The 24,381-nt window shown below is 43.0% G+C and overlaps 7 protein-coding genes across 7 annotated transcripts; 6 read left to right on the top strand and 1 right to left on the bottom strand.

Annotated features, from left to right (window-relative positions):
• Positions 1-3,163: 3,163 nt before the first annotated feature.
• Positions 3,164-4,700, top strand: PCYB_072010 (hypothetical protein; the record flags this gene model as incomplete). Its single annotated transcript, XM_004221598.1, has 2 exons — positions 3,164-3,889; positions 4,089-4,700. The coding sequence occupies 2 exons, from the start codon at positions 3,164-3,166 to the stop codon at positions 4,698-4,700; spliced, it is 1,338 nt and encodes a 445-aa protein (XP_004221646.1).
• A 1,471-nt stretch (positions 4,701-6,171) lies between these two features.
• Positions 6,172-7,545, top strand: PCYB_072000 (hypothetical protein; the record flags this gene model as incomplete). The annotated part of the gene is made up of 4 exons (XM_004221597.1): positions 6,172-6,417; positions 6,620-6,682; positions 6,787-7,105; positions 7,154-7,545. The coding sequence occupies 2 exons, from the start codon at positions 6,172-6,174 to the stop codon at positions 6,680-6,682; spliced, it is 309 nt and encodes a 102-aa protein (XP_004221645.1). The 3' UTR covers positions 6,787-7,105; positions 7,154-7,545.
• Positions 7,546-9,095: 1,550 nt separating this feature from the next.
• PCYB_071990 (hypothetical protein) lies at positions 9,096-10,313 on the top strand (the record flags this gene model as incomplete). The annotated part of the gene is made up of 1 exon (XM_004221596.1): positions 9,096-10,313. A coding segment is annotated over one exon (1,218 nt), but the record flags the coding sequence as incomplete, so codon positions are not given.
• A 1,464-nt stretch (positions 10,314-11,777) lies between these two features.
• PCYB_071980 (hypothetical protein) lies at positions 11,778-16,350 on the top strand (the record flags this gene model as incomplete). The annotated part of the gene is made up of 5 exons (XM_004221595.1): positions 11,778-12,785; positions 12,888-12,984; positions 13,236-14,821; positions 15,001-15,333; positions 15,376-16,350. The coding sequence occupies 3 exons, from the start codon at positions 11,778-11,780 to the stop codon at positions 14,819-14,821; spliced, it is 2,691 nt and encodes an 896-aa protein (XP_004221643.1). The 3' UTR covers positions 15,001-15,333; positions 15,376-16,350.
• A 1,512-nt stretch (positions 16,351-17,862) lies between these two features.
• PCYB_071970 (hypothetical protein) lies at positions 17,863-20,010 on the top strand (the record flags this gene model as incomplete). Its single annotated transcript, XM_004221594.1, has 3 exons — positions 17,863-18,322; positions 18,998-19,225; positions 19,778-20,010. Exons 1-3 carry the CDS (start codon positions 18,256-18,258, stop codon positions 20,008-20,010), a joined length of 528 nt encoding a protein of 175 aa, XP_004221642.1. The 5' UTR covers positions 17,863-18,255.
• Positions 20,011-21,331: 1,321 nt separating this feature from the next.
• Positions 21,332-22,151, top strand: PCYB_071960 (hypothetical protein; the record flags this gene model as incomplete). The annotated part of the gene is made up of 2 exons (XM_004221593.1): positions 21,332-22,044; positions 22,094-22,151. 2 exons carry the CDS (start codon positions 21,332-21,334, stop codon positions 22,149-22,151), a joined length of 771 nt encoding a protein of 256 aa, XP_004221641.1.
• A 158-nt stretch (positions 22,152-22,309) lies between these two features.
• On the bottom strand, positions 22,310-23,902 carry PCYB_071950 (GTP-binding protein; the record flags this gene model as incomplete). Its single annotated transcript, XM_004221592.1, has 2 exons — positions 22,310-22,929; positions 23,197-23,902. Coding segments are annotated over 2 exons (1,323 nt in total), but the record flags the coding sequence as incomplete, so codon positions are not given.
• Positions 23,903-24,381: the final 479 nt, after the last annotated feature.

Genomic DNA, 24,381 nt, shown 5'->3' with positions numbered 1-24,381 from the left:
ATAATGCATTTTGGGCACTTTTGGGGCATTTTTTGGGGCAATTTTTTGGGGCATTTTTTTGGGGTCCGCTCTTTTTTGCCGCTCTTTTTTGCCGCTCTTTTTTGCCGCTCTTTTTTGCCGCTCTTTTTTGCCGCTCTTTTTTGCTGCTCTTTTTTGCCGCTCTTTTTTGGGGCACTTTATTTTTTTTGAAAGCTGCCATGCACGCCTCCATGTCGAATAACTAATTGGCTCATAAAAAAATGCTCGACCTGCCTGCCTGCCCTAAGGGGGAGTGCCTTTTCAGCAATTAATTGTAAGCTATTTCGGAAATGCGAACTGCATGGGGAGCACTTGGAAGGAGGAAGTGTGACGCTACGCAGTCAGTTAAATATAAAATGTACCTTTCGTGTGGCCATACATAAGCATAAGCGCGAGATTTCTTTTAAAAGGGTCATGCAAGAGTATATGTCGGCAAAACAAAATCTGTCCGTGTGCTTCATTGCGCCGATGCATATAGGGCAAAGCGGACAAAGTGGATCCTTTTTATTGGTGATAGCACTGCTGTGTGTTCGTTCGTGCGATCTGACACCTGTTGTGTACGCCTGCCTACCTCCCTGTGGAGAGATAAAGTCCCGCTAAGTCGAACGAACGTATGATTCTTTACTGGGAGAGTTAAATCAACGCCCTCTACGGGCTGTACACCTACTGCGCAGCAAGTCGGAAAAAAAGAAAAAAAATCGTATTTAAAATAGCGCAAAAAAAAAAAGGAAAAAAACGTTCCTTTTACGCTGGCCCAGATACACCGTACATTCGTAACTTTGCTTGTCGACCATCTGCGTTGATCTCCTAATCTGTGAAGGGCCCAAATGTGGCATCCTTCTGGGAGATAAGACTCTCCTTTCCGAGGTGGCAAAATGGGACAGCATTCCATTTCGCTTACCAAAGGAAAAAGGGCCTCTTAAGTCCACACGCAGGTGTATTGATATGCATATAAACTCCTACCGATGTGACAATTGGAAAAAGGAACAATTTTTGCAAAACTCCGCACAGGAAATACACCCTTACGACGTGGAGGTTGTATGAAGCCACCCCACAAAAGGTCACCCAACATAAGCACAAATACAATATGTACATAGCAACCCTCTTCCTTTTGCTTAATTTTTTTTTTTTTTCATTTTATGTACCACTTCGACTTTGTGACAACAAATTAAATTAAAGCCTCACCAATGTATCAATAGAAATTCGCGCACATTTAAAGCGATCATGAAGGCTGCACACGTTTGTTTGTTTCGAAAGTGACAGGAGTCACGGACGAGAGTTTTTATTGTGTATGTTTCACCGTGCGAACGAGATTCGGTTAAATATATCTCCTGCGGGTAACAAACAAAGGTAGGAAAGAAAGGGATACCTTCTCCCCCGCGGCGGTGTTTAAAGGAGGGTGCCGCGATCTTTGGCTTCATCAGTTTTAAAGATCGCTTAGCCCTGCATATGTTTTGCAGAGGTCATTTTGCTGGCAGCAATTTGTCGTATCATTTTGAGGCTGAATTTTTCACAGCAACATGTAAAGCAACCTTCAAAGCAACCTTCAAAGCAACCTTCAAAGCAACCTTCAAAGCAACACCTTGAGAGTACCTTTTTACACACACTGATTTATTTTCTCACCGCCAGTTTATTGCAGTTATGTCCCTCCACCTATTTGCAAACCTGATCAAACTATTCAAAATGTTGCGTCCCCTCCCCAATGTCTAGGCACACCCCACTAACTACGAGGGGCCCGCAGAATCAAGTTTTTTTATTTTTATTTATTTTTTTTTTGGTGCAGTTTTGTGCCAAACATAAAAAGCGCAACACTGTACGCAAATTTTTATGCAGTATGTTTAGCTACTTTTAGGCAATTTTTGGTAATTTTTGGCAATTTTTGGCAATTTTTGGGCAATTTTTAGGCAATTTTTAGGCAATTTTTAGGCAATTTTTAGGCATTTTTAGGCAATTTTTTAAGCCTTTTTTCTTCAGCTACCCCCGTTCACTTTACCTTCCATTTTTTGCATCTAGAAGATTGGGATAAGCGCTTACACGTTTGCACTTTCACGCTTCACCTTTTCACGCTTCACCCTTGCGCTCGTTTCCCTTCCTTGCGTACCTTCACGCGCTTCCATTTAGTGACCAATCATTTTAAGAAATATGCACGATGCGCAAATAAATGCGTCACACGATATTTACCTTTGTACACGCATATGTATTCCGCAGTTAGGCACGTATCTGGAAGTGCCCTTTTGAATTCCACACCACTGACGAGCTTAACTCCAAGTTTCTTTCCTTATTGCGTCATTTCGTCATTTCGTCACTTCGTCATTTCGATATTTCATCATTTCGATATTTTATCATTTCACCACTTCACCATTTCGTCATTTCGTTCGTGCGTTCTTTCTTTTTTTTTTGGAGGCTTTACCAATAGCACACACTTCACCTAATCCCTAACCCCATATACACACCACTAACTCGCGAACCCACTGCGCTTTCATTTCTACCCAGAATTACGCATATGCAGAAAGAGTACCAAATGTGCATGTCCCTATTATGTAAACTACCCCTGTTTGTACATTACGTGTTATGAAGCATGCGCGTAGGAAAAGGTCATCTGAGGTGAGGTTTTTTTTTTTTTTTTGACGATTGTCCTTTGGCTTTTGCTTTAAATGAGTGTTGAACACCCCTTTCACCGCATTTCCGTTTCATTGCAAGCGTACCCTTCTTTGAATGTGTATTCCTGCACGCTTGCGAATCCGCACTGCAATTACATATAGTCTGTGGCATTCCGCGCCCATCACAAGACAAATCAGTGTGCATAATATCGCTTCAAGACCGTGTAAGGGGTATCCCCACCCTTTGATTACCTCATTTCTGATGTGTCACTTCCATCGCGATTTCGTCCGTAACCGTTATCGTTCTGTGTGACTTGGCCTGACGTAACCTCACCTTGTTTGTGTTTGTGCTTGTGCTTGTGTTTTTTTTCTCTGTTTTTTTTTTTCCACTTGTGGCGCTTCTCACATTTCGACAGCCGCGTAGATATCACCTCTCGACTGCCGCGTAGATATCATCTCTCGACTGCCGCGTAGATATCACCTCTCGACTGCCGCCCACCGCTCCGCTTTGGACTTGCCAGTTTTTTCAATTGCCCGCTTGAAGAATGAAAAATTGTGTAATTTTCCTTTTTCTGTTTTGCGCATGTATCAAGTATGTGAGTTGCCATGCGGATCAAATAATTAACCAAAAATTGACTGACCTGGTTTTTTTGAGTTGTAATTATCAAAAGGGGAAGAAAAATGAGACGTTAATAAAATCGGTGGAGAAGAGGAAGCCACAACTTATGCTCTGGGTTGGAGATTATTTTTACTCAAATTGTAAAGACTTGAAATGCCTGCACGAAGTGTATGATTATATTAAGAAGGATCCCTTCTACATAGGGTTAAAAAAAAAGTTTGTAATTGACGGCATATATGATGATCATGATTATAATAAAAATAATGGAGATCGACTGTATGAGCATAAGAAGGAAAGCAAAACGCAGTACCTAAATTATCTGAATGTGCCAAAAAATGACGTGAGGTACAAACGGAATGGTGCATACATTTCGAAATTGTATGTAGACCCGGAGAATGAAAAGAATCAAGTGAAAATTATCATTTTAGACACCAGATATAACAAAGACCCGTACCCCTTTTATGCGCCTGACTCATACCATGACAGTCTTATGCATATGTTCGTTTCGTTCGTTGTTCGCTTTCACGTTGCTCTGTTCGGTCTACACTGCGACAGCAAGAATGACATTTTGGGCAATGAGCAGTGGGCGTGGCTGGAGAAGGAGCTCACCAACTCGAGTGCGCGCGCGCACATTGTCATTTCGTCCACGCAGGTAAAGGGCCAGATGGAGAGATAAAAAAATGGGGAGATAAATAGCTAGCTGGATGGCTAGCTCGAAAAAAAAAAAAAAAAAAAAAAAATACTACTACCGCTACTACTACCGTTTTGCCTGCACGGGTCATAATTTTTTTCTTCATTTTGTGTGCCACGTGGTGTGTACATTTTATCCCACTTCTCACCCCACCTCGCAGATTTTCTCCAACCATATCGTGAACGAGAATTGGGGATTAATGCCATTCGCCCAGAAGCGACTAAAACATTTGATGAATAAAACCAAGCCAAAGGGGTTAATCTTCCTAAGTGGTGATGTGCACTTTGCAAGCATAATTGGAAACGAAGAAAATGTGCTGGAAGTCACAAGCAGTAGCGTAAACCAGGAGAACATATTTAGCTACATCAACAAGTATTTCATTTATTTCTCCACTAATTTTCTAAACAAGAAGAGTCCCTTCGAGTTAAACAACATATTTGCATTTAACAATTTTGGCTCACTTAAAATATCATACGTAAACGACAACGAAATAAAAATAAAATCCGTAATTCATGACTCGGATGGCAATGAAATTATAGTGGCCAACCAAACGTTTAATAATAAAAAAAACGTGTATCAGAAAACACAGAACTTACATTTATTGCACGATGACATAGCGACGTTCACGTGTAAGAGCAATGCAAAGGTGTGTATACACGTCATAATTTACATACTGTTTGTGTTGTGGTTTTTGCAAATTATTTTCATCTTTTGTAAGCTGCTCGGATTTTGTAAGAAAAAGAAGGTCGCAGACAAAACGAAGGGTGAGTAACTCCTGGTGCGAAATGTACCTAGCGCAGTATTTTGCTTTTATCGTGTTCATTTGAGTAGCATTTTTTTTCATATTTCATATTTCATATTTCATATTTATTATTTCTTATTTCTTATTCCTTTTTCCTTTTTTTTTTATTTTTCCCCCCACGTCTGCCGCTGCAATTTGGGGGGGCATACTTTTTTAATTTTTTTGCCTGCGGCAGTTTATCCGTTCCCACGTCCTTTGCACGTTTCGGCGAACAAGTTAATTTATCGCTGCGTCGTGGAGGTTAATATATCGCTGCGTGGTTCACGTCAATTTATCGCTATGTGGTCCACGTCAATTTATCGCTATGTTGTCCACGTCAATTTATCGCTGTGTGGTCCACGTCAATTTATCGCATTGTGGTCCACGTCAATTTATCGCTTTGTGGTCCACCTTTATTCACCACTACGTCGCCCATTTTAATTGCCCCTTTGCGAACCATCCCTAAAACTTACTTTTTTTAATGATCATTAAGCATCTCTGCGCCCTAAGAAAGGACACATCCACCCCCTGTTATAATTGGACAGTGACAACATGGCGTACCATGCCATGTGAAGCGTTGTCTGCCCATCGTTCAGTTCGTTCAGGCGGGGTGGTGATGTGCAGGTAAATAATTGAACTCTTTTCTGAAGTTTTCACTAGCTTGATTCACGAAGGCATTAGTCTACCCCTCTCTTTCGCCACATATGAAAGGATCCCAATCACGTGGTATGTTAATATCAGTTTAAGTGAGAAACGCGTGGAATGTTATTTCGTGCCTGCTGGAGAAGCTGAGCAAGGGTATCTCACCTCAAATCAAGTGGTAGCCCTGACGAGATGCTCACTTAAGGAGAGGAGTGGAAAAAAAACAAAGTCATTTACGGAATGGACGATAGTAAAACTCTACACTGTTGTGGTCCTAAATTAGTAGGGTCATCTTTTTTATTTTCCGTTTCTCTGGAAGTGTAGAGGGTCCACCTGTGCAGGGGATGAGAAGAACTGGGGGGGAAAATCACGCAGGAAAAAGTTATCTATTCGGGAGCACGATCACGTGATTTTTTTTGTTGTTTCCTCCTACAAAATGGGTAACTAAAGCATCCACATATGTGTACATAAACGTATGGCTCAGTAGAGCACTGCACAGGGGGCCTAATTCCAGGGATGCTATTTCTCTGTTTGCCAATTTTTGAGCCCCCTCCCCCAGACATGCGCAATGCGTAAAAAAAAAAAAAAAGTGTAACATGTGCCATACGTGCACTGTGTGGTTTTTTTTTTTTTTTTTTCCCCATTTTTCCGTCAGTTAACGCAATCTCCATTTTGAAAATGTTTCCCTCTTTTGTGTGTTTCTTTAAATTGCACGTTTGTCCTTGTCCGCTTAACCTCTTTACCCACAATTCACAAATTTTAAAAAAAAAATATATTTCTTTCTTCGGAGGTACAAGTTGTCCACAACGTGACGGATCAAATGGCAAAATTGAGTTGGGCCCAAAGGGTCATTCTGACCTGCCTCAGCCTTTTGCTTGCTAAGATAGGCTCAGTGCTGAACCTGGAGGAGGCTTTCTTCAATGGGTACTTCAGCTTTGGAGCCAACTTGTCTAATTTGTTTACGGACAATCATGTGAAGATAAGCGAGTTGAAGATAAATGATGCGTACCTGTTTGATCCATCTCCTCGAATCGATTTGGACTTGGCGTTATCGGCCCTAAAGGGGGTACAAGCGATCGGTGAGAGGGGCAGCAGTGGTGGAAGCGAATGGGATGAGGGCACTTCCACGACAGGGAGCGCTTCTCCCTATGGAGGGGAAACAAACCCGTGGAGTCGCATATCCAAAGAAGACTTTTTTAAAAAGGAAGAGAACACGGAAGACCTCATGAAAGGTATGCCCATGCCTTACCACATAAATAACATTGCAGATGCAGTTCGAGAGATCAATTTTTATTTCAACCAAGGGAGTAAGACTCAACATGAAGATCTAATATACAGAGGAACATACAAACCAGAGATTTACACAGATGTGTACATAATCATCGCAATCTCATTTATGTACTGTTTTTGTATTAAAATAATTTGTGAGGGATACATGCGAGGGAAGAACGTTGCGAAGAAATACATAGCGAAGGTATCTACATTATTTTTCTTCTTTTTAATATTGAAAAATTTGTTGAGTTATTTACCAACCATGTTATCCTCAATCGTTTGTCTCATCATGACATTTTATTTTTACTCCATATCGATGAACCCTTGCGAACAAATACCATTTTTAAAAAATTCGAGCATTAAAAAAGAACCCATAGGATGGGTTCTAATCGTATTTGCAGAATCTATAATCAATGGAAATATTTTATACCATGCTGTATGTACCCCCCGAGTGTTAATTAGCTTGTCCACCTATATACCAAGTGAAGTATTCCTGAGGATGGTTTGCCTCCTTTTTCTTTTACTCATAGGGTATATGATATTTTTACTAATGATAAGTAATCTTATATCAGCAAAGAAGGCACAGAATTTTGTATTTTCCTTCACGTCATCTTATTTAATTGTATCTTGCTGTTCATATTTTTACAATATATTTTCTCTAAGCTTGTGGAAGAATACGATGATATTTCAGATCGAACCTATGATGTTTTTTTCATACTCTCCTAAATTTGTTTTTAATGCTCAGAATGTAATTGCTTTGACTTTTATGTTTGTAATTACCGCCTTGTCTATGTCGATGCCTAAGCTGCTGAAAATGACTAGGGGGTTCTTCTCTGCCCAGGGGGGGAAACGGAAAAAAAAAGGGGACTCCTCCTCTAGTGTGCGCGGTGCGTACGACATTATTCTGAATTGCTTTGCTTGATCAGTGTGAACGGTGGTGGAGATGCCGATGGAACAATAGCACCATGGGGAGGACGAATATTCAGAGAACAACACGAGATGTAAAATTGGTGCCCGACAGAGGACAGACTCTCCATATAACTGCTTTCACAAAGTGTACCTCCTCCTCCCCCATTCTTAACATGTGCCACGTTTGGCCTTTCCACCGAGACCGCTTCGCTGTATTGACCCATGGAGTGGTTCAAATCTATTCTCTTCCGATGGAGTCCGCATTTGCAGCGCTCTGCGGATCGAACCGCGGAAGCGCAGAGCAATTTCGTGGCGTTCTGTGCCCCCGCCTGGTCGTTCGTACCACGCCTGATCGTTCGTGCCACGCCCCACTTTTTAAGGGGCAAAACCGCAAAGGCGAATTCGACCAGCTTGGAGATTTCCCTTTACAAAAATGGAGTACCAAATGGCACAAGAGGGTGGAATTTTTTTTTACAAATGCAACGTCGTTTGGTTAAAAAGCTTGTTGTAACCCTTGCGGGTTAGCTAAAATGTTAGCCTTTTTTTTTTTTTTTTTTTTCCATCGATTTGCTCTCCGGTGACATACCAATTTGAATATATATATTTTATGCTCCCCCAATTGGTATGACACCCCATGAACGTGTTTGTTTGTGTTGGTTTGCATTTGTTTGTATTTGCTTTGGATGGGCACTTCAAAAATTAACTGCTACATGCGGAACTGCTTGTGGGTCTGTTGGGCAGGAAGAAGAAGTAACAGGAGGAAACCAATTCTTCGTTCCTCTCATGTATGCACAGCATAGAGGTGGATATTTTTCCTCCCATCCGCGTCTTTGCAAATTTGTAAAATGAGCACATGAATGAGGAAGGTATATATACTCCCGCCAAACCAAGTGCTGCCTACTTTGTACTGACACGCACCCCCTTGCGGGGAGAGACTATACATAAAGCTATGCATCCTATTTGGTCTCTTTTGATCAATCCACCTAGTTGTGAAAACAACATAAATGAAGGGGAAATCCTGGGTAACGTTTGCAGTACGCAGCGGGGAATAGCAAAGTAGGCGATATTTTTCCCATTTTCGCTTGCAGTTGGTTTGATTGGCAACAATTTGCGTAGCAGCTGCGTCAGAGGTTGCTGCGTCAGAGACTACCACGTGAGAAACCGCTTGTCGAACGACCTCTGTTGGAGGAACCGTCACGAAGAGGACTAACGCGCAACCCATATGCGTGAGTGGACGATCTGTAGAAAAGCGTAGTGCGTGCGTTCAGGCAGGCATGACCGCGCGTCTCTGCTCCCCCCCCCAATTTTAAGAGCAGCAGTGTAGCAGTGTAGCAGCGTGGCAGCTCGCCCTCTCACACTGCTAGCTATTTTTTTTTTTTGTGGGGCGCCCCCGTGATAAGCTGTGCATACTAAACTGTGCGTACTATACTGTGCGTACTATACTGTGCGTACTAAACTGTGCGTACTAAACTGTGCATGCAAAACTGTGAATGCAAAACCGTTTAACAGCCAAATAAGTGACCCAAAAAAGGGCGTAGTACTCCACCAAGTAGGTGAGATAAAATGAGGAAGACGTGCCAAGTGTGCAAACAGAAGCTGTATCAGTATGTGTGTCCCTCCTGCGAAATCGTTTATTGTAGTCTCGAATGCTACAAAAAGCACAATGACGAATGCGTGCACAATTTTTTAGACAACCAAGTGAAAGAAAATATAAAAAATAATCAGCTGACCGATTTGGAGAAACGGGAGTTCAAGATCAAGCTCAGGAAGTTTTACGACCAAGGCGGGGGGGGCGCAGAAGGGGAAGAAGGGGAAGAAGGGGAAGTCGCTGATGGGGAAGAAGCAGGATCCGCTGACGGGGAAGAAGCAGGATCCGCTGACGGGGAAGAAGCAGGAACCGCTGACGGGGCCGCACGAAAAGCAGATCCAGACGAAACCGATCCAGACGAAGCAGGGCTGGACGAACCGGCCGCCGCAACCCGCAACGGGCACCTCAAAAAATGGTGCATCAGCAACAAACGGTACAAGGTGCTGACGGAGCTGGCCAAGAGCGACCAATTGAAGTTGGACCACCTGACGCAAACGGAACAGAAACAGTTCTTCTCATTCCTAAAGAGTAACGACATGAATGAATACTTAGCTAAGTTCCAACCTTGGTGGCTAAACTGTGTAATCAAAAAGGTCACCACACCTGAACACATATGTTGCAATAAACGTGTGAATGAAAATGTGAAATTTATTGTAATCGAGATTGTCTACTCCTACTGCTATTTACTTCGCATTTTTAATGAAAGCCTTGACAGTAAAGAATTGTGTTACTGTTTTCTTTACATGGCTAGCTGCCTGGACAGGTTTAATCTCCCCGAAAGCAACGTGTACAGCACAGTAAATAATTTATTTCAGAGGATCCTCGAAAATGATGAAATAGCTCGAGAGAAACGTATACTGTACAATGTCGTGACGGATGTTACTGTTATCTTAAAGCTAAAAGATTTGTTACTTAGGTGTTTGTATGAAACAAAAAAATTTTTTAAAAAGCAAATCAAAAATGTGAAATGCAAAAAGGATAAAATGGGCAATACTCCCAGTGGCGTTAAAAAACTGGCTGCACTTTTACAGGAAGAAAAACATTTTAAATATGTGAACAAGAAAATTACCTTTCTTTGTAGCTACGCCAATTACCATTATGATGTGTTTGACTCCGTGACACAGCAACTTGACAGGTTCTACAGTGAGCAGTTCAGGGGGATGTCTCTTTCGTCTAATGAGAAACGAGAAATTGTACTCTCCAAGGAGACACCCTAAAAAGGGGCGCGCCTTTTTTCTTCTCGCAGGTGGGAAAAGAAAAGGGAAAAGAAAAGGGAAAAAGGGGGGAAGAGCAGGGGGACGTACTCCCCATGGTTAAACTGCTGCCCACCATGTGTGTCACCATCGCAGTGGGGTTAACCAACCCGTCGCTGCAAATTTATTTTTTTCTTTTGCATTTCCCACGTTGGGCCTACCCAAAATAGCTTTTTGTGCTAAACGTTTGGGGGGTCCTTTCGTTTGGGTGCTCCCTTCGTTTGGGTGCTCCTTTCCTTTGGGGGCTCTTTTTTTTTGAGCGCTTTTTTTCGTGCTGACCAATCGGGCATGTTGACCCATCCGACTTGTTAACCTACCCAACTTGTAACCGCCTGGCCCGTTTGCCTCTCCTTATTTCGCCCCCACGGGGGAACATACGAATAAAAACAACTACGCGCGAAGGTCCACCCGTGCAAGCCGCTTTTCGCGCCTTAACTTACAGAGTCGATTGGTTCGATCACCACGCGGGGACGGAACTACTCCAAGTTTGGATCCCTCCCTGAGTTGGGTTCTCCCTTGAGGGGCAACAGAAAAGGCACCGCATGCAGATGGGGGCGGAGAAAAAGAAACGCATGGAGAAGGCGAACCGTGTGATATAGGCGAACGGCATGATAAAGGCGCAATCGCGAAAATGAGAACCCCCCCTTCGCTCCGCATCGGTAACGGGCGCGACACACTCGAACGAGCAAAATGTGCCCAGGATAAGTCGCCTGCGCGGAGATGGCACCTCACACAGGTGCTGACAGAAAGGGTGTAAAAAAAAAAAATAAATAAATAAGAAAAAAAAAAAAAAGGAACCTTTTCCATTCTTTTTCCACACTTTTTTTTTTTTTGTTTTCCTTCCCCTGAATGGAACGCATACGTCATATGTACTTGTTAATCCACGCGAGGACAACAAAATTGTGTAACAATACGAGACCTAGTAGCACTAAACAGGGAGCTTACCTCCCACAGCTTTTTAAGCACACATGGGGGAAGCTACCCGTGAGGAAATACACAATACATCCTCTCATTTAATGCCACCTAGAGAGAGTGTAGGGGGGTTCAAAAATGGGTAAACTGCTTATCTGCCCAATTTGGAAGTATTGTCCCCCTTGGCCGTTTTGGGGTCCCCATTCGGCATCTTATTGACACCACTCCACTGTGGCATTACAACTGTTGCTATATCGTTTCTTTTAATATTACCTTGGTCACGCATCTCGAATTTGTATCAGCTCGATCTGGTTATATTTGCCTAACGAGTCAAGGGAATCCCTGCCTTGGGTTAGTAACGTAGAACTAGTGACTACCTCCCAGGTGAGTGCGCCGCAGAGAGGAGGTGGTCTCTTCCCCCCAATTGGCCTTTTCCCCACGTTCACAACCTTTTGCACGTATGCACTAACCCCCCCCTACTGGGATCACAAAATGGAAGAGAATCCGAACGAAGAAAAAGAAACCATCCGAGTGACCTCCAGCTGCTGGTTAAGCAAGAGAAAGATAAGCAACCTGAACAGGAACAAGCATCAACAAAAGGACGGTTCCCCTGGGGGGATCGAAATAAAAGTCCCCAATTTTAATATATGTTTGACCTCCCTAAGTTTGCCTATTATAAAGTTAAAGAATGACTTGGACCGCATCAGCGAAAATAAGCAGATAAAACGGTTGAGGGAGAACAGGGGGGGTCAGACGGGATGTGCGAATGGCTCTTTTAACAAGAGGGCAGACGCATCCGAGGGGACGTGCGTCACGCTGGAAAGGTGCGTAACACGGCAGGGACGCCTCACGAATGATGATGAAGTATGCTCCATGCTACTTCGGAGCAAGGCCTTCAACGAGACTTGGAGAGTTCTGAACAGCTACATGAACTGCTTTGTTTACAACTCCGTTAACGAAATGGTCGATAGGGAAATAAACTTCCTCAATAAGAATTTGTGCCTCCGGGATGACAAGGTGTCCCTTCTCATCGTGAAGACGCAGACTTGCCCCTTCGTGAATCTGCTGCAGTACCGGGCGCTCTCTCAGAAGCTGAAGGAGGTGAATGGGTGCGCGGAAGGGGTGGCGCCGGATGAGCGAAGGGACCGCGGAAGGGCGGCGCGTGTGGGGGGTGAAGGCGAGAAAGAGGCGCACGTAAATGATGAAGGCGAGAAAGAGGCGCACGTAGGTGATGAAGGCGAGAATGAGGCGCGCGTAGCTGCGGAAGAAGCGGCTGCCTCCCCGCGAGACAACACAAACACGTTCACATACAAAACGTTTGACAACAGAGTGCTGACGTACACGCTGCTGAGGAGGCGGAGGCACATCGCGTCCTGCATCGTCAACGTATACACACACGACAGCGTAGAAAGCATACTCATAAGAATTATAAAAAAAATAAACCGCAGGTGTTTCATGAAAATTGACAAAAATAATATGAACGAATTATTTCAAAAAATGGTAAAAAAAAAAAAAAAAGTACTCATCATATTTTTAAAAAATTATATAAAATTGAAGTCTTCCATTTTTAGTGGCCTCCTCCTTTATCTCCTACATTTGAAGGAAATTAATTCAATAAACATAAGTGTTATCATTACAAATAATTGTATCCTGTCCGCATTAAGCAACTTGGATTATTTCGTAAAAAAAAATAGTACACGTAAATATCTGCAATTTGTATTTAAATTATTATCACATGATCGAGAACATAATGTTCCATCCATTTTTCAACAATGTCTTGTTTAAGTTGAAAGAGTATTATGCAATTATTGATCATCTTTTTTTTAAATCATGACATGAGTTTCCTCCAAGTAAAATATTTTTTCTACATGTTTGTACGAGATTTTTTTGACAAGAAAATTTTGTCCTTTCTTAATCTCCCTCTGATTTATTTTTGCAAACTTCGCAAAGGGGCGAAGAACGTGCAAGATCCTTGTCCAGAAGGTGGAGAAAAATACACCAAAAAGTTTAGCACCTTTAAGGGGGAGATGTCCAACTATTTGAACCAACTTCACGTGGGGGACCTTCGCCAGAAATTTGTGTTGCTTCTCTACGCGAGCAATTTTTATGAGGCGCACATTGCCCATTTGAAGGCTAAGGGGAGGCACCATACGCTCTACCTCATGAGTGAGGTGTGCGCGGGTGGGGAGGGGAGCCATACTGCTGAAGTGACCACCATCTGTGAAGACCCGGACGGGGGAAAAACAAACCTACCAAATGAGCAAAATGGCCCCCCTCTCATGGAGAAAAGGCAACGACAAGAAGAACCCACCACAGACAAGGGAAAAAACAAAAGAGCACTACTCACGGAGGAGGAAAATAATCACATCGGAGATAAACCTCATCAGACAAGCAAAGAACTTTCCAAAAAGAGGAAAATAAAAAATGACTTCTTTTACAATTGCATAAGGTATCTCAATTTTGCGAAAAGTGAACAGGGAGAGAACCACCAAGGTGAGGAATCCAGTGGGGGGAGGCGTGTCATGGGAAGCAGTCACGAGAAGGAAGGCACTGTACAGAATGAAGTGCCCCCTATGTGGAACCACCCAAATGAAAAAAGTGATTTTCCAAACAGAGCGGAAGGTGAAAGCACCTATCCAGGACACCCAAGTGATGAAAAAAATTCCATATACGAAATAATCGAACTGATGCACAAGGACTCCATAAAGAGGAGACTCAAGTCGAGTGACCATTTGCGAAGCTGTTACTTTCAAAATTATGTTTCGCATAATAACTTGGCGGAATGCCTGTCTCCCATGAATAGAATAGTGAACAAAGATTTCGTAGATGATTGTAACTGCGTAAAACTGTATGTCATAAATAACCTCACGGAGCATATGAAAGAGGAGCACAATTTCAACAGCCTTGAGGTGCTCAAGAAGGAGTGGAAAAATAATGAGTACTGGAAAATTCAGCAGTACGAAAATGTGCTAGCGAAAATGGAAAAAAAAATTCAGAATGGTAAGGGGAAAGGGAGTAAAAAAAGGGCGCCCCTGGGGAAAGGCAAAAGGAACGGCGAAAGGGGCGGCGAACATGGAGAAGTCCACCCCCAAGTGGCCCTTCTCTACCTGCACAAATGTCTTGCAAAATCGATCAGCAAAAGAATGATCGCACTTTTGTATAAAAAAAAAAAATACAACATATGTCTTTCCATTATCAACACGATTTTAAAAAACATCCCCATGTACTCCTCCATGAGAAAAAGAGTTCACATTTTGAAGGAGCTATTTAAAAAGTACGAACAGAAATTTTTCATATACAACGTGAAAGACCTCACCAAGGCAAATGAAGAAATTGAAAAAGAATTTAAACAAATGGTAAGTACCGTATGTGATATTTTATTAAATCTGTACATGAGCAAAATTAATGTGTTAAAAAAAATCCTACATGATATTTCGAATTTTTTGGAAAGCGTCAAGTATGTTATTAAATTGGAAAAATACATAACTGAGAAGGACTTTTCTGGATTGAATTTAGAAACGTTTATAAAAAATTGAACGTTTTAATTGTCCTTTTCGATTTATTTATCAATTTGAAGAAAAAAAAATGGCAAGATAAAATTTCCTCGTACGAGTACCGGAGGGCCAATTCGAATGCAGATACAGACAGGGGCATACCATTGGGGGAAAACAATTCCTACTCGCCAATAACCACACATGATGGAGAACATAAGAAAATGGGGACTACCTTGAGGTCTGACGGTGCGTATGGAATGGAGGGGAAAGCCAACCAACACAGCGGTATCACCACTGTAGAAAATGGAAGCCAAAGTGGTCACACACAAAACCCTGGCAGCTGCTCGGGAACGAAAAATGCAGCCCACTGCTCGGGAACGAAGATCCTTTTGGATAGCTTCTCCCAGAGCGAGCTTGAAAATAACAAAGTGGCGAACCTACTGAACACAATGAGCGACTCGGACATGGACCTGACTCTGCTGGAATTTGTTTTCATATTTTTTGTCGAACTTTTGTACTTCCTCATGATGCCATGTGTATATCTACTCCCCTTGGTAAGCTCATGTATCGCACACGACCATTCCCCTGACGCACAGGATTTACTGAACAAAAATTTGCGAATGAAGCTGCTGCACGTTCTTTATCACAACAAAATAGAATTAAAGGATTTGAACAGCCCCAGCTGCACTGCCTCATCAAAGTTCACCCCCTATAATGAGGCAAACAATTGTGTACATGAAAAAAGGGAGAGGGGTGGGGACTCTCAATTTTTGGCAGACCAGCTAGCCAAGAAAAATGCCAAAGGGGATATCTTCCTCCCTGGCCATGTGTTGCAAAACGGGAGCCAAATGGAAGACATGGTGATTATATTTCACATTGTGCAGAATTTGAACGCGAGGCACCTGAACGTGTGCAGCATGTTTATTGAGTATGTCAATGTGAAGCTGAGCTTGGGCGGGGAAGGAGGAGATGGAGAAAAAGACGGGGGTGACGAAGGTGGCGGGACAGGCGGAACGGGCGGCGGTAACATCGGAGGGGGCGGAAGGAGCGGAAGAGCGCGTGACCTGAGTAGCGTCATTCAAGGCAACCCCCGTCTGGGCAGAACACCTCCGCACGACGCGACCAACCTCCACTGCGAATCTTTCCAAGAATTGTTCTACAATTTCGTCATTGCGACCATGTCCCTTTTTTATTATTTGAAAATAATTCACATCCCATCCACCTTTGTGAAGGGAAAAGACGAAGCACAGGTGCCTCCATCATTCAGTTGCAAAGAGAGGGGCTCCGTTAGCGGCGACAAAGAGAATCACATGATTCGTGCGGATGGAAATGGAGACTCACCAAATGCACAACGTGGTCAGAAGGGTGCGAACGTGTTGAGCACGTCGGGGGGTGGACGACTCGATGGTTTGGAGGAGGGGACCCAATCAACCAGCGATGAGGAGATAGCCACACACCCCATGGCACACGTAAACGGGGAAGCCGACCAAAAATATAAAAATTATATACTGGACATGTTGGGGAGCATCAACATACGGAGGTTGATATTTGGGCGGGGGTACACCGCCTGAGTGTCTTTGTGCCAATTTAAAAAAAAAGAAAAAAAATTATTGCATTTTGTGGTACTTTTTTATTGCATTTTGTGGTACTTTTTCATTGCATTTTGTGGTACTTTTTTATTGCATTTTGTAGTACTTTTTTGATGCCTTTTTTGTTGCCCTTTTTTGTTGCCCTTTTTGATGCCTTCATGTGCGGCTCCCTTCGCATGCGCAACCGCGCCGCGTGTTGACACCTTTAGGGGCTTCGCCCAACGCATGGTCTAATTTTTGGACCACGTAATTTTCCGCCGAAAGGTCGGGGTGTGCTAGAAATGCATATACACACATAAACGCTGCGGACAAATGTGCAGAAAAGGGGAGTACAAACGGATGTGCGGCATGGGAGGGTTCCATTTTGCGAAATGCGCGCTGTAGATTTTGATTATCCGACTGTTTATTCGATTGTATATTTGCTCATTTGTTCGTTCAGGTAGGGGGGACGCTCCCCACGTGGACTGCTCTATTTAACTTGGACCGCTTTTCCCAAAGAGTGACAACATAGAGTCACCGTGATGGGGAAGTCTCCCGCCCCCCCGGATGGATCAAACTGGTTTAATTAATCAACTCGTGTGAAGGAGGAAGAAAAAACTCGCACAAAAATAGGCCATCATAAAATGACACCAATTTTTTAATCCTTTAAAAAGCGTTCATCCATTCCCTGCTGAAGCATGGCAGTGGATTTATAGGAGTGGATTTATGGGAGTGGACTCATGGGAGTGGACTCATGGGAGTGGACTCATGGGAGTGGATTTACAGGAGTGGACTCATGGGAGTGGATTTTTTTTCTTTTTTTCTGGCCAGGAAAAAAAACAAAAAGGGCGTGTCCTTCATTGGCTCATTTAAAATTTTTTTTTTTTAAAGCATGCATTTACGTCGAATTGGACTGTCCCTGTGGTTCAGGGCTGCTTTTTCTTAGCCGAAAACTTCACAGCGCTATTGTATGTATGATTGATTATACATGCACATAGCGCACGCACATAACTATAATATGTTCATATAAATTTACATACTGCATAATATATTTATGTGCATGTCGAAGCCACTTTTCTTCATAAACCCACGCCTGTACAAATATGCGCTTGTGCGCTTTACGGGGGGAAGACTTTTTCTTTCCACAGCGCACGGGCCACATTCGACTTCCATGCACCAGAAGTTGTTGCGCGCGTTTTATAAAGGCAGGCAGGCAGGCCGGCAGGCCGGGCGGCCGTCAGTTTTCTTCACCGTTTAAGTTCCCTTAAATGCATGCAAGCAATTTGAAAAGAAAAGGAAAAAGAAAAGGAAAAAGAAAAAACCGCGTATATTTTCACATGCGAAGTCATGGATGAACATGTAAATAAAAAATGTACTGTACATTTCTTTATATACGTTATATGCATTATATACATTACATACATTATTTATCATTGCGAATAATTTTACGCGAGCCATCCCTCTTGTGACAGTTTTTTTTTTTTTTTTTTTTTGTTACCGCTTTCCCCCCCCTGTGCTTTGTTTTAATCCCTTCCCTTAAATCAAACAAAAAAAAAAAAAAAAAAAAAAAAACGACAACACGAACAGTGGAATAAAAAGGCAAAGAGTAAAAATTTGCAGAGTCACTCGAGCCGAAGCCTCTTCCCCATCACAACAAGCGTTCACGCGTTTATGCATTCGTTCGTATATTTATTTATATATAATATTTATGTTTATTTATTCTTATTTATTTATGTGTATTTGCTTTATCTGCCTTATTTGCTTCTTATTTTATCTTTTTTTTCTTCTTTCCGCCATTGTTTATGTTTTTTCCCCTGATTGGGCATTCACTTAACTTCCGCAACAAGCCTTCCCCCCTGCGAATAAGAAAAAAAAAAAATATAAATAAAACCCCCCCAGTTCCGCAGCATGAAAGTTTCAAGCCTCTTTTGCCTCATCGTATGTTCCTCCGTTGCCCACGTGTCATGGTGTTCGGGTAAGATTGCAAGAGTGACTTTTCGAACGCACAGTTGAGTGAAGAAGCCTATCCCCCCGTGGGCATGTAGAGTATATGCATTTGTAAACATAATTCACATGAGCACATCACATATATATATATGCCTATGCATCCCCGAACGTTTATGTTGACGCTCTGCCTTTGCCTTATCTGCGGTCTACCCATGTCACGTATACTTCTTTATGTGGACGCATACACAGCGTTGCATATGTATCTCTCACTTGAGCTGCAGCTCTTTGGGGAACCCCCCCCCGGGCTGTACACCCACAATGCATGCTTTCCTTATGCTGAATAACCCACGTACAATCTGCATGTTTAGCTGAGAAAAAAAAAAAAATGCATATCCATTTTAACACAGCTTATTCGAGGGCACCCCCAAAAGAGTGACTCCACCTTTTGGTGACAAAAATGTTTTTGCTTTTTTTTTTTAATTTACGTAAAATTTGTTTTGTTTGAGTTGTCAAGCGCTGAGCTGCACCTCTTTCACGGTTCACCATTGTGAAGCACCCGTGGCTGTCCGAGTGGCTGTCCGAGTGGCTGTCCGAGTGGCTTCCCCTCTGTGTAGCAGGAAGTAGTTGCAATTGGGCAACTGCGTCCAGCCCCGTGTATGTTATCCATTTGTACATGGATCTCTTCCCCCACCACTTCCCGCAGACCAAAACACATACTCCTTCGACATTGTCAACAAGAATACCTGGTACAGCATCGCAAAGAAAATTTTCGAAAGTACGACGCCGTGCAACTTTACGGTTATCCCGTCGAGTTATGTGAATAACTCGGATGAGGTGAGCAGCGGAGACGACTCTGTTTTGTTAATAAGAAAAAAGCTAAAGGATCCTAGCGAGGCCGGCGTGGAGGGCATCGGTGAAGGGAGCATCAAGGGTAGCAGTAGCAGCTCCGCTAGTGGCAAAGAAACCCTCGAGAAGGAGGCACAACTCAATTTCAGCACCAATTTCGAAGGGGACGATTACGCCAAGTTACAGAACAGTCTATCCCTTATCGATAAATCCCTACGTGAGGAATCCGCATCGAATGAGAACACAAAAATGGAAGATGGCAAAGTGGGAGATGTAAATAATGAGGAGACTATTACCATGAACATGCCGGAAGAATACATGCCCCAAAATATTTCGGAAATCCTAATGGGAGCTGCCGAAGAGGATCGCACCTACGCCTTAAAGGATGATGAGCCATGTGATACTTACCTCAAATTAGGGGACATAATAAACGGGACGAATGAAAAAACGATCGAATTTAGTTTGCAAAAGAACAAAGTACTATGTGTACAATTAGAAGCCATTGGTGGAAATGGCTACCTGTGGACCTTGTTGGGAGTCCATAAACAAAAGCCCCAAATAAACCCGGAGGAATTCCCAAGAAAAAAAATTACCAAGTCCTTTTTCACATACGAAATTTCTGTCACGCAGCCAAAAGCAATACAGAAGAACAAGGTGAACAACGGAAATGAATTATCTTCCAATTCTTTAGGCTATGGAAAGCCTCAAGCGCGTGAACATTTGGGAGGATTCGTTGGAGGCACATCGACGTTGCAGAGCTTGGTGAAGGCACGAAAAGCTGGAACTTTTTTCATCGTCTATTCCTATTATAGACCCTTCGACCCCACTGCCAATTCAAACACGAAGATTTTGAAGTTGACCGTGTCGTAAGGGCGCGGGGTGTATCTACTGGCCGGAAGCGTCTTCATACGCAGTACGGCGTTTTTGCCACGTTGTTACGTTATCGCGTTATCACGTTATCTCGTTACCCCGTTATCACGTTATCTCATTGCTAAGTTATGGCGCCCCTGCGCTGCTATGCTTGGCCCCATTTAAGTGTATCATCCGTGTGGTAGCCAAAATGGAGCACCGCAAAAAAGGATGGGGAAAAAAAAAAAAAAAAAAATACGCAGCAACTTCATACCGCACCACGGAAGTAGCGCAAAATAGGGTAATGCCCAGATGATTGTTAACAGAAAACAGGGCTTTTTCACCTTAGCGAAATGGAGACATAGGAGAATGTGCCATTCGTTTTGGCCATGTCCTCTTTCGTTTTGCCCTTGTCCCCTTCCGTTCAGTTTCGCTGCGTTTTTTTTTTTTTTTTTTTTTTGCCCCATTTTTATGCCTTGTTTACCCCTTTTTTCTGTTTAGTCATACATACGCACACAGAGAGATTAGCTCAACTTTGGCGAAAGCTGTAACTTACGTAAGATATGTTCTCTCTCGACGGTTTGCTTCGCTTGTTTGGTTTCCCCCCTCGAGTGTGATGGTTGCCTGTATGGCGTTCCTCCACTGCTGCTTATGGAAAGGGGATCAAGCGTGATGTCGCAGCGCTCATTAGGGGTTGCCATGATATCCACAGCGAGTTGAAAAGAGGAAAAGCAAAGGTTCCTTTTTAATGGTACATACGTACTGTACCCCCATTAGTGGTGCTTCACCCGTTGACGCAAATTGGGTCACACCCTTTTACACGTAAGAGAGTGTTTTTTTTTTTTTCTACATTTTTTTGCGGTGGTTTTTCCTCCTCACGAGGCACAGAAAAAGGTCAAATTGAAGAAGCGAAAATAATTTTTAAAATTCCTCTTGATGGGTCGAATTGCTCCGCAGTGATGGCTTCCCCCTCCCCCCCCCAAAAAAAAAAAAAGTCTAGCGGGGGTACCCCGTTGATCAAAAAAAAAGAGGAGAATATAACAATGGGGAAACACATCCCAACATGCGAATGAGCCAATATGCAAAGAAAAGCGGAAGCTTTCGTAGGTTCACCTCCGCTGATGCAAAAGTTGAGCTAACTTGCTAAGGGGAAAACGACAACGATGAGTATGTTGGCAAGCAACGGAGTAAGTAGAAGTGACGTTAAAGCGATCGCCAGCAGGGGCATCGGCACACATAAACGCATATACATTTATACCTGCACAGGGAAGGAACAAAGGACGAATCGTCCTTTAGAAACCTCCCCTAAAAGAAGGCTTACTCCCACCCCCTTGGATAACAAATGGAGGCGATTAAAACATTTGTGCCGTTGGTAGTCGGCTCTTACGGACTGACACTGAGTTCGTACCTGTTTTACCAAAACAAAAAAAAAGAAAGGTGGAAACAAATCGATGGATATGTCGATAATGTAACTTTAAAATATTCGAAGAACATCCTCCAAGGGATATTCCACCTTGACATAAAATATTTTTTTTACATAAATGAAAAAAAAATTGAAGACAGTAAGGAGTATAAAATTTCCGTTCATCTCCTCAGCAACCAGGAGGGAGAACAAGTGCACACAAATGAATACACACGAAATATTTTCGATCAAGTTAGTACAGAAAAAAATATTAAAATATGTTACAACCCTGAGGATGTACAACAGTCGGAGCCCCTGATATACATTTTCGAAAATGACATCATCGCACGGGAGAAGCTTTCCAATAGGGTGAAGAATAAACTTTTTCGCATAAAATCGGGTCTCGTGAAGTTGCTTCGCTTGGGGGAAGCGGTAGAGAGAAGCGATGACAGCGGGGAAGGCTTGGGTGATTCTTCTGCCTCTACCCCCACCAACCAAACAGCTAAGATGAAGGGAAGCAAAACTTCAGTCACGGTAGCGTCCCCCTGCGATGCAGCAACGGACAGTGAGGGCAAGACAAATGAACACTCAGAACCTTCGCAGTTCTCCAAAAAAAGGATAAACGCCTATGATATAAATAATTTATTCCCAGGGTACATGTTCTCCTGTAGCCTCTTCCTATTTTTGTCTTTTTTTTTGAAGAAAAGAATTTGCTTTGTCAGAAAGTCAATATTGGAACAAAAAAAAAAAAATTGGATAACAAATGGGTGAAGCGAAAAAGGGGGGGACTGTCGCAAATACGACAATGTAATGAGTGAAGCAGACAAATCCAGCCTCACGGGGGGGAGGGAAGTACAACGCTTACGCGAGGTTCCATTATCTATCTCGAGTTTTGGGCGCTGTGCACCCCCTTCTTCTCACTGAGCCTTCAAGTCGAAGAGCTTGGTAAACATATTCGGCGGCAGCTTCACCTTGCCGATGCTAAACATTTTTTTCTTCCCTGCGCTTTGCTTCTCGAGCAACTTCCTGCGCCGTGTGATATCCCCCCCGTAGCATTTGGCAGTGACATTTTTTCTCAGCGGGCTGATCCTTTCCGAAGCGAAAATTCTGGTCCCCACACCTGCCTGAATGATGACAAGGAACTGATGTGGCTTTATCATTTCTTTTAATTTTAAAACTATACGTTTCCCCTTTTCGTGATAATTTAATTTGTGTGCCAGGAATGACAAGGAGTCGATGCTCCTATTATTCACGTATATGTTAATTTTGTGCAAGTCGCTTTCTCTATAAGTGACATAATTTTCGTAGCTCATGGACCCATAGCCTTTTGTGCACGATTTAATTTCGTCCAAGAAATTAATCAGTATTTCTGACAATGGCATGTCGAAATAGAAGATGACATGACTGTCCATGTTTTCCTTTTTAATAAAAATCCCTCTCCTTTGAAAACATTCCGCCATGATAAATTTTTGGTACTCCTCCGGCGTCATTATGCTCGTTCGCACGTACGGCTCGTAAATTCCGTGGATGTAGTTTTTCTGGGGGATGTCGTTCACGTTGCTCGTCATGTAGTAGAGTCCCTCGGGGGGGGGGTTTCCGCTGCCACTGCCGCTGCCATTGCCGCTGCCATTGCCGCTGCCATTATCGTTGCCACTATCGCTACCACCATCGCTACCATCACCGCTGCCACTATCGCTGCCTTCACCGCTACCCCCCCCTCCTGCGTCCACGTTAATATTCGCTATGTCGAAACTCGCGTCAATCAGCCTCTCCTTCAGCTGCTTGTCAATGCCCTTCTCCTTGACCCTGACCAAGTAATTCACAGACGGGGCAGTCACAATCGTCTCGACGTCATACTCCCGTTTGATTCGCTCCTGGATTATATTAAGATGCAGCAATCCGTTAAACCCGCACTTGAATCCCTTCCCCAACGTCTCACAAACGTCAGGCTTGAAGGAAAAGGACGCATCGTTAAGCTTCAATTTGTTCAGTGCCGCCTCCAGTTCGTTGGCCTGCTTATCGTTTACGCTGTAAATGTTACAGAACACGACGGGGTACGAGACGTCCACCTTGGACGCGGCGATCTGCTCTAGGTTGATTTCTCGCTCGGTGCGCGCCTCCTTTGGTTGGGAAGCACCTCGGAAGGAATCCCTACCGCAACGCTTCACACTAGTATGCACTTCACCGCTGTGCTCCTCACCGAGCCGATCCGAATCGACCACCAGCCGGCGTTGCGCATTCATGTGCACGATATCTCTGCTGACTATCGTCTCACTGATCTGCACCTCGTCGCACTTTCTTATATTGGATGATACGTATGCAATGTCCCCTTGCCGTATACTCTCCACAGGTTTCATGTCCGGGGTGAGGTACCCAACCTCCTGAATAATGTACGTCTTTTCGCTCTGAATAAAAAAAACTTCCGTTTTTTTTGTCAGCACCCCATTTAGCACTTTAATGATTAATATTACCCCCTTGTACTGGTCATAGAAGGAATCAAAAACGATAGCCCTAAAGAAGGTATTCGATCTGATGGCAGGACAAGGGATATCCGATACGATTCTCTGAAAAAGAGATTCTACTCCATGTGCATATTTTGCAGAGATGTGTAAAATATCTTTCTTCATAAAATGAAATTTGTTTAACAAATCACTTTCTATTTGATCCAACCTGCACGTGTTCAGGTCGATTTTATTTATTACTGGAATTATTTTTAAATTATTTTTTTGCAACTCCAGAAATATGTTAAGTGTCTGAGATTGAATCCCTTTGCTCCCATCAATCAGTAGTATAGCTCCTTCGCATACACTTAGCGATCTTTTTACTTCATGATAAAAATCAAAGTGTCCTGGTGTATCTATTAAATTGAAAATAAAATTTTGATAGTTCATCCTCACTGCCTTCAATTTAATGGTGATTCCTTTTTCTCTCTCCAACGACATCATGTCGAGAAACTGGTCTTGCATTTTCTTCTTTTTTATCGTTTTTGT

The sequence above is a fragment of the Plasmodium cynomolgi genome, chromosome 7, assembly GCF_000321355.1.
Source record: "Plasmodium cynomolgi strain B DNA, chromosome 7, whole genome shotgun sequence".
NCBI lineage: Eukaryota > Apicomplexa > Aconoidasida > Haemosporida > Plasmodiidae > Plasmodium > Plasmodium cynomolgi.
This window is presented reverse-complemented; position numbering and strand designations above follow the sequence as displayed.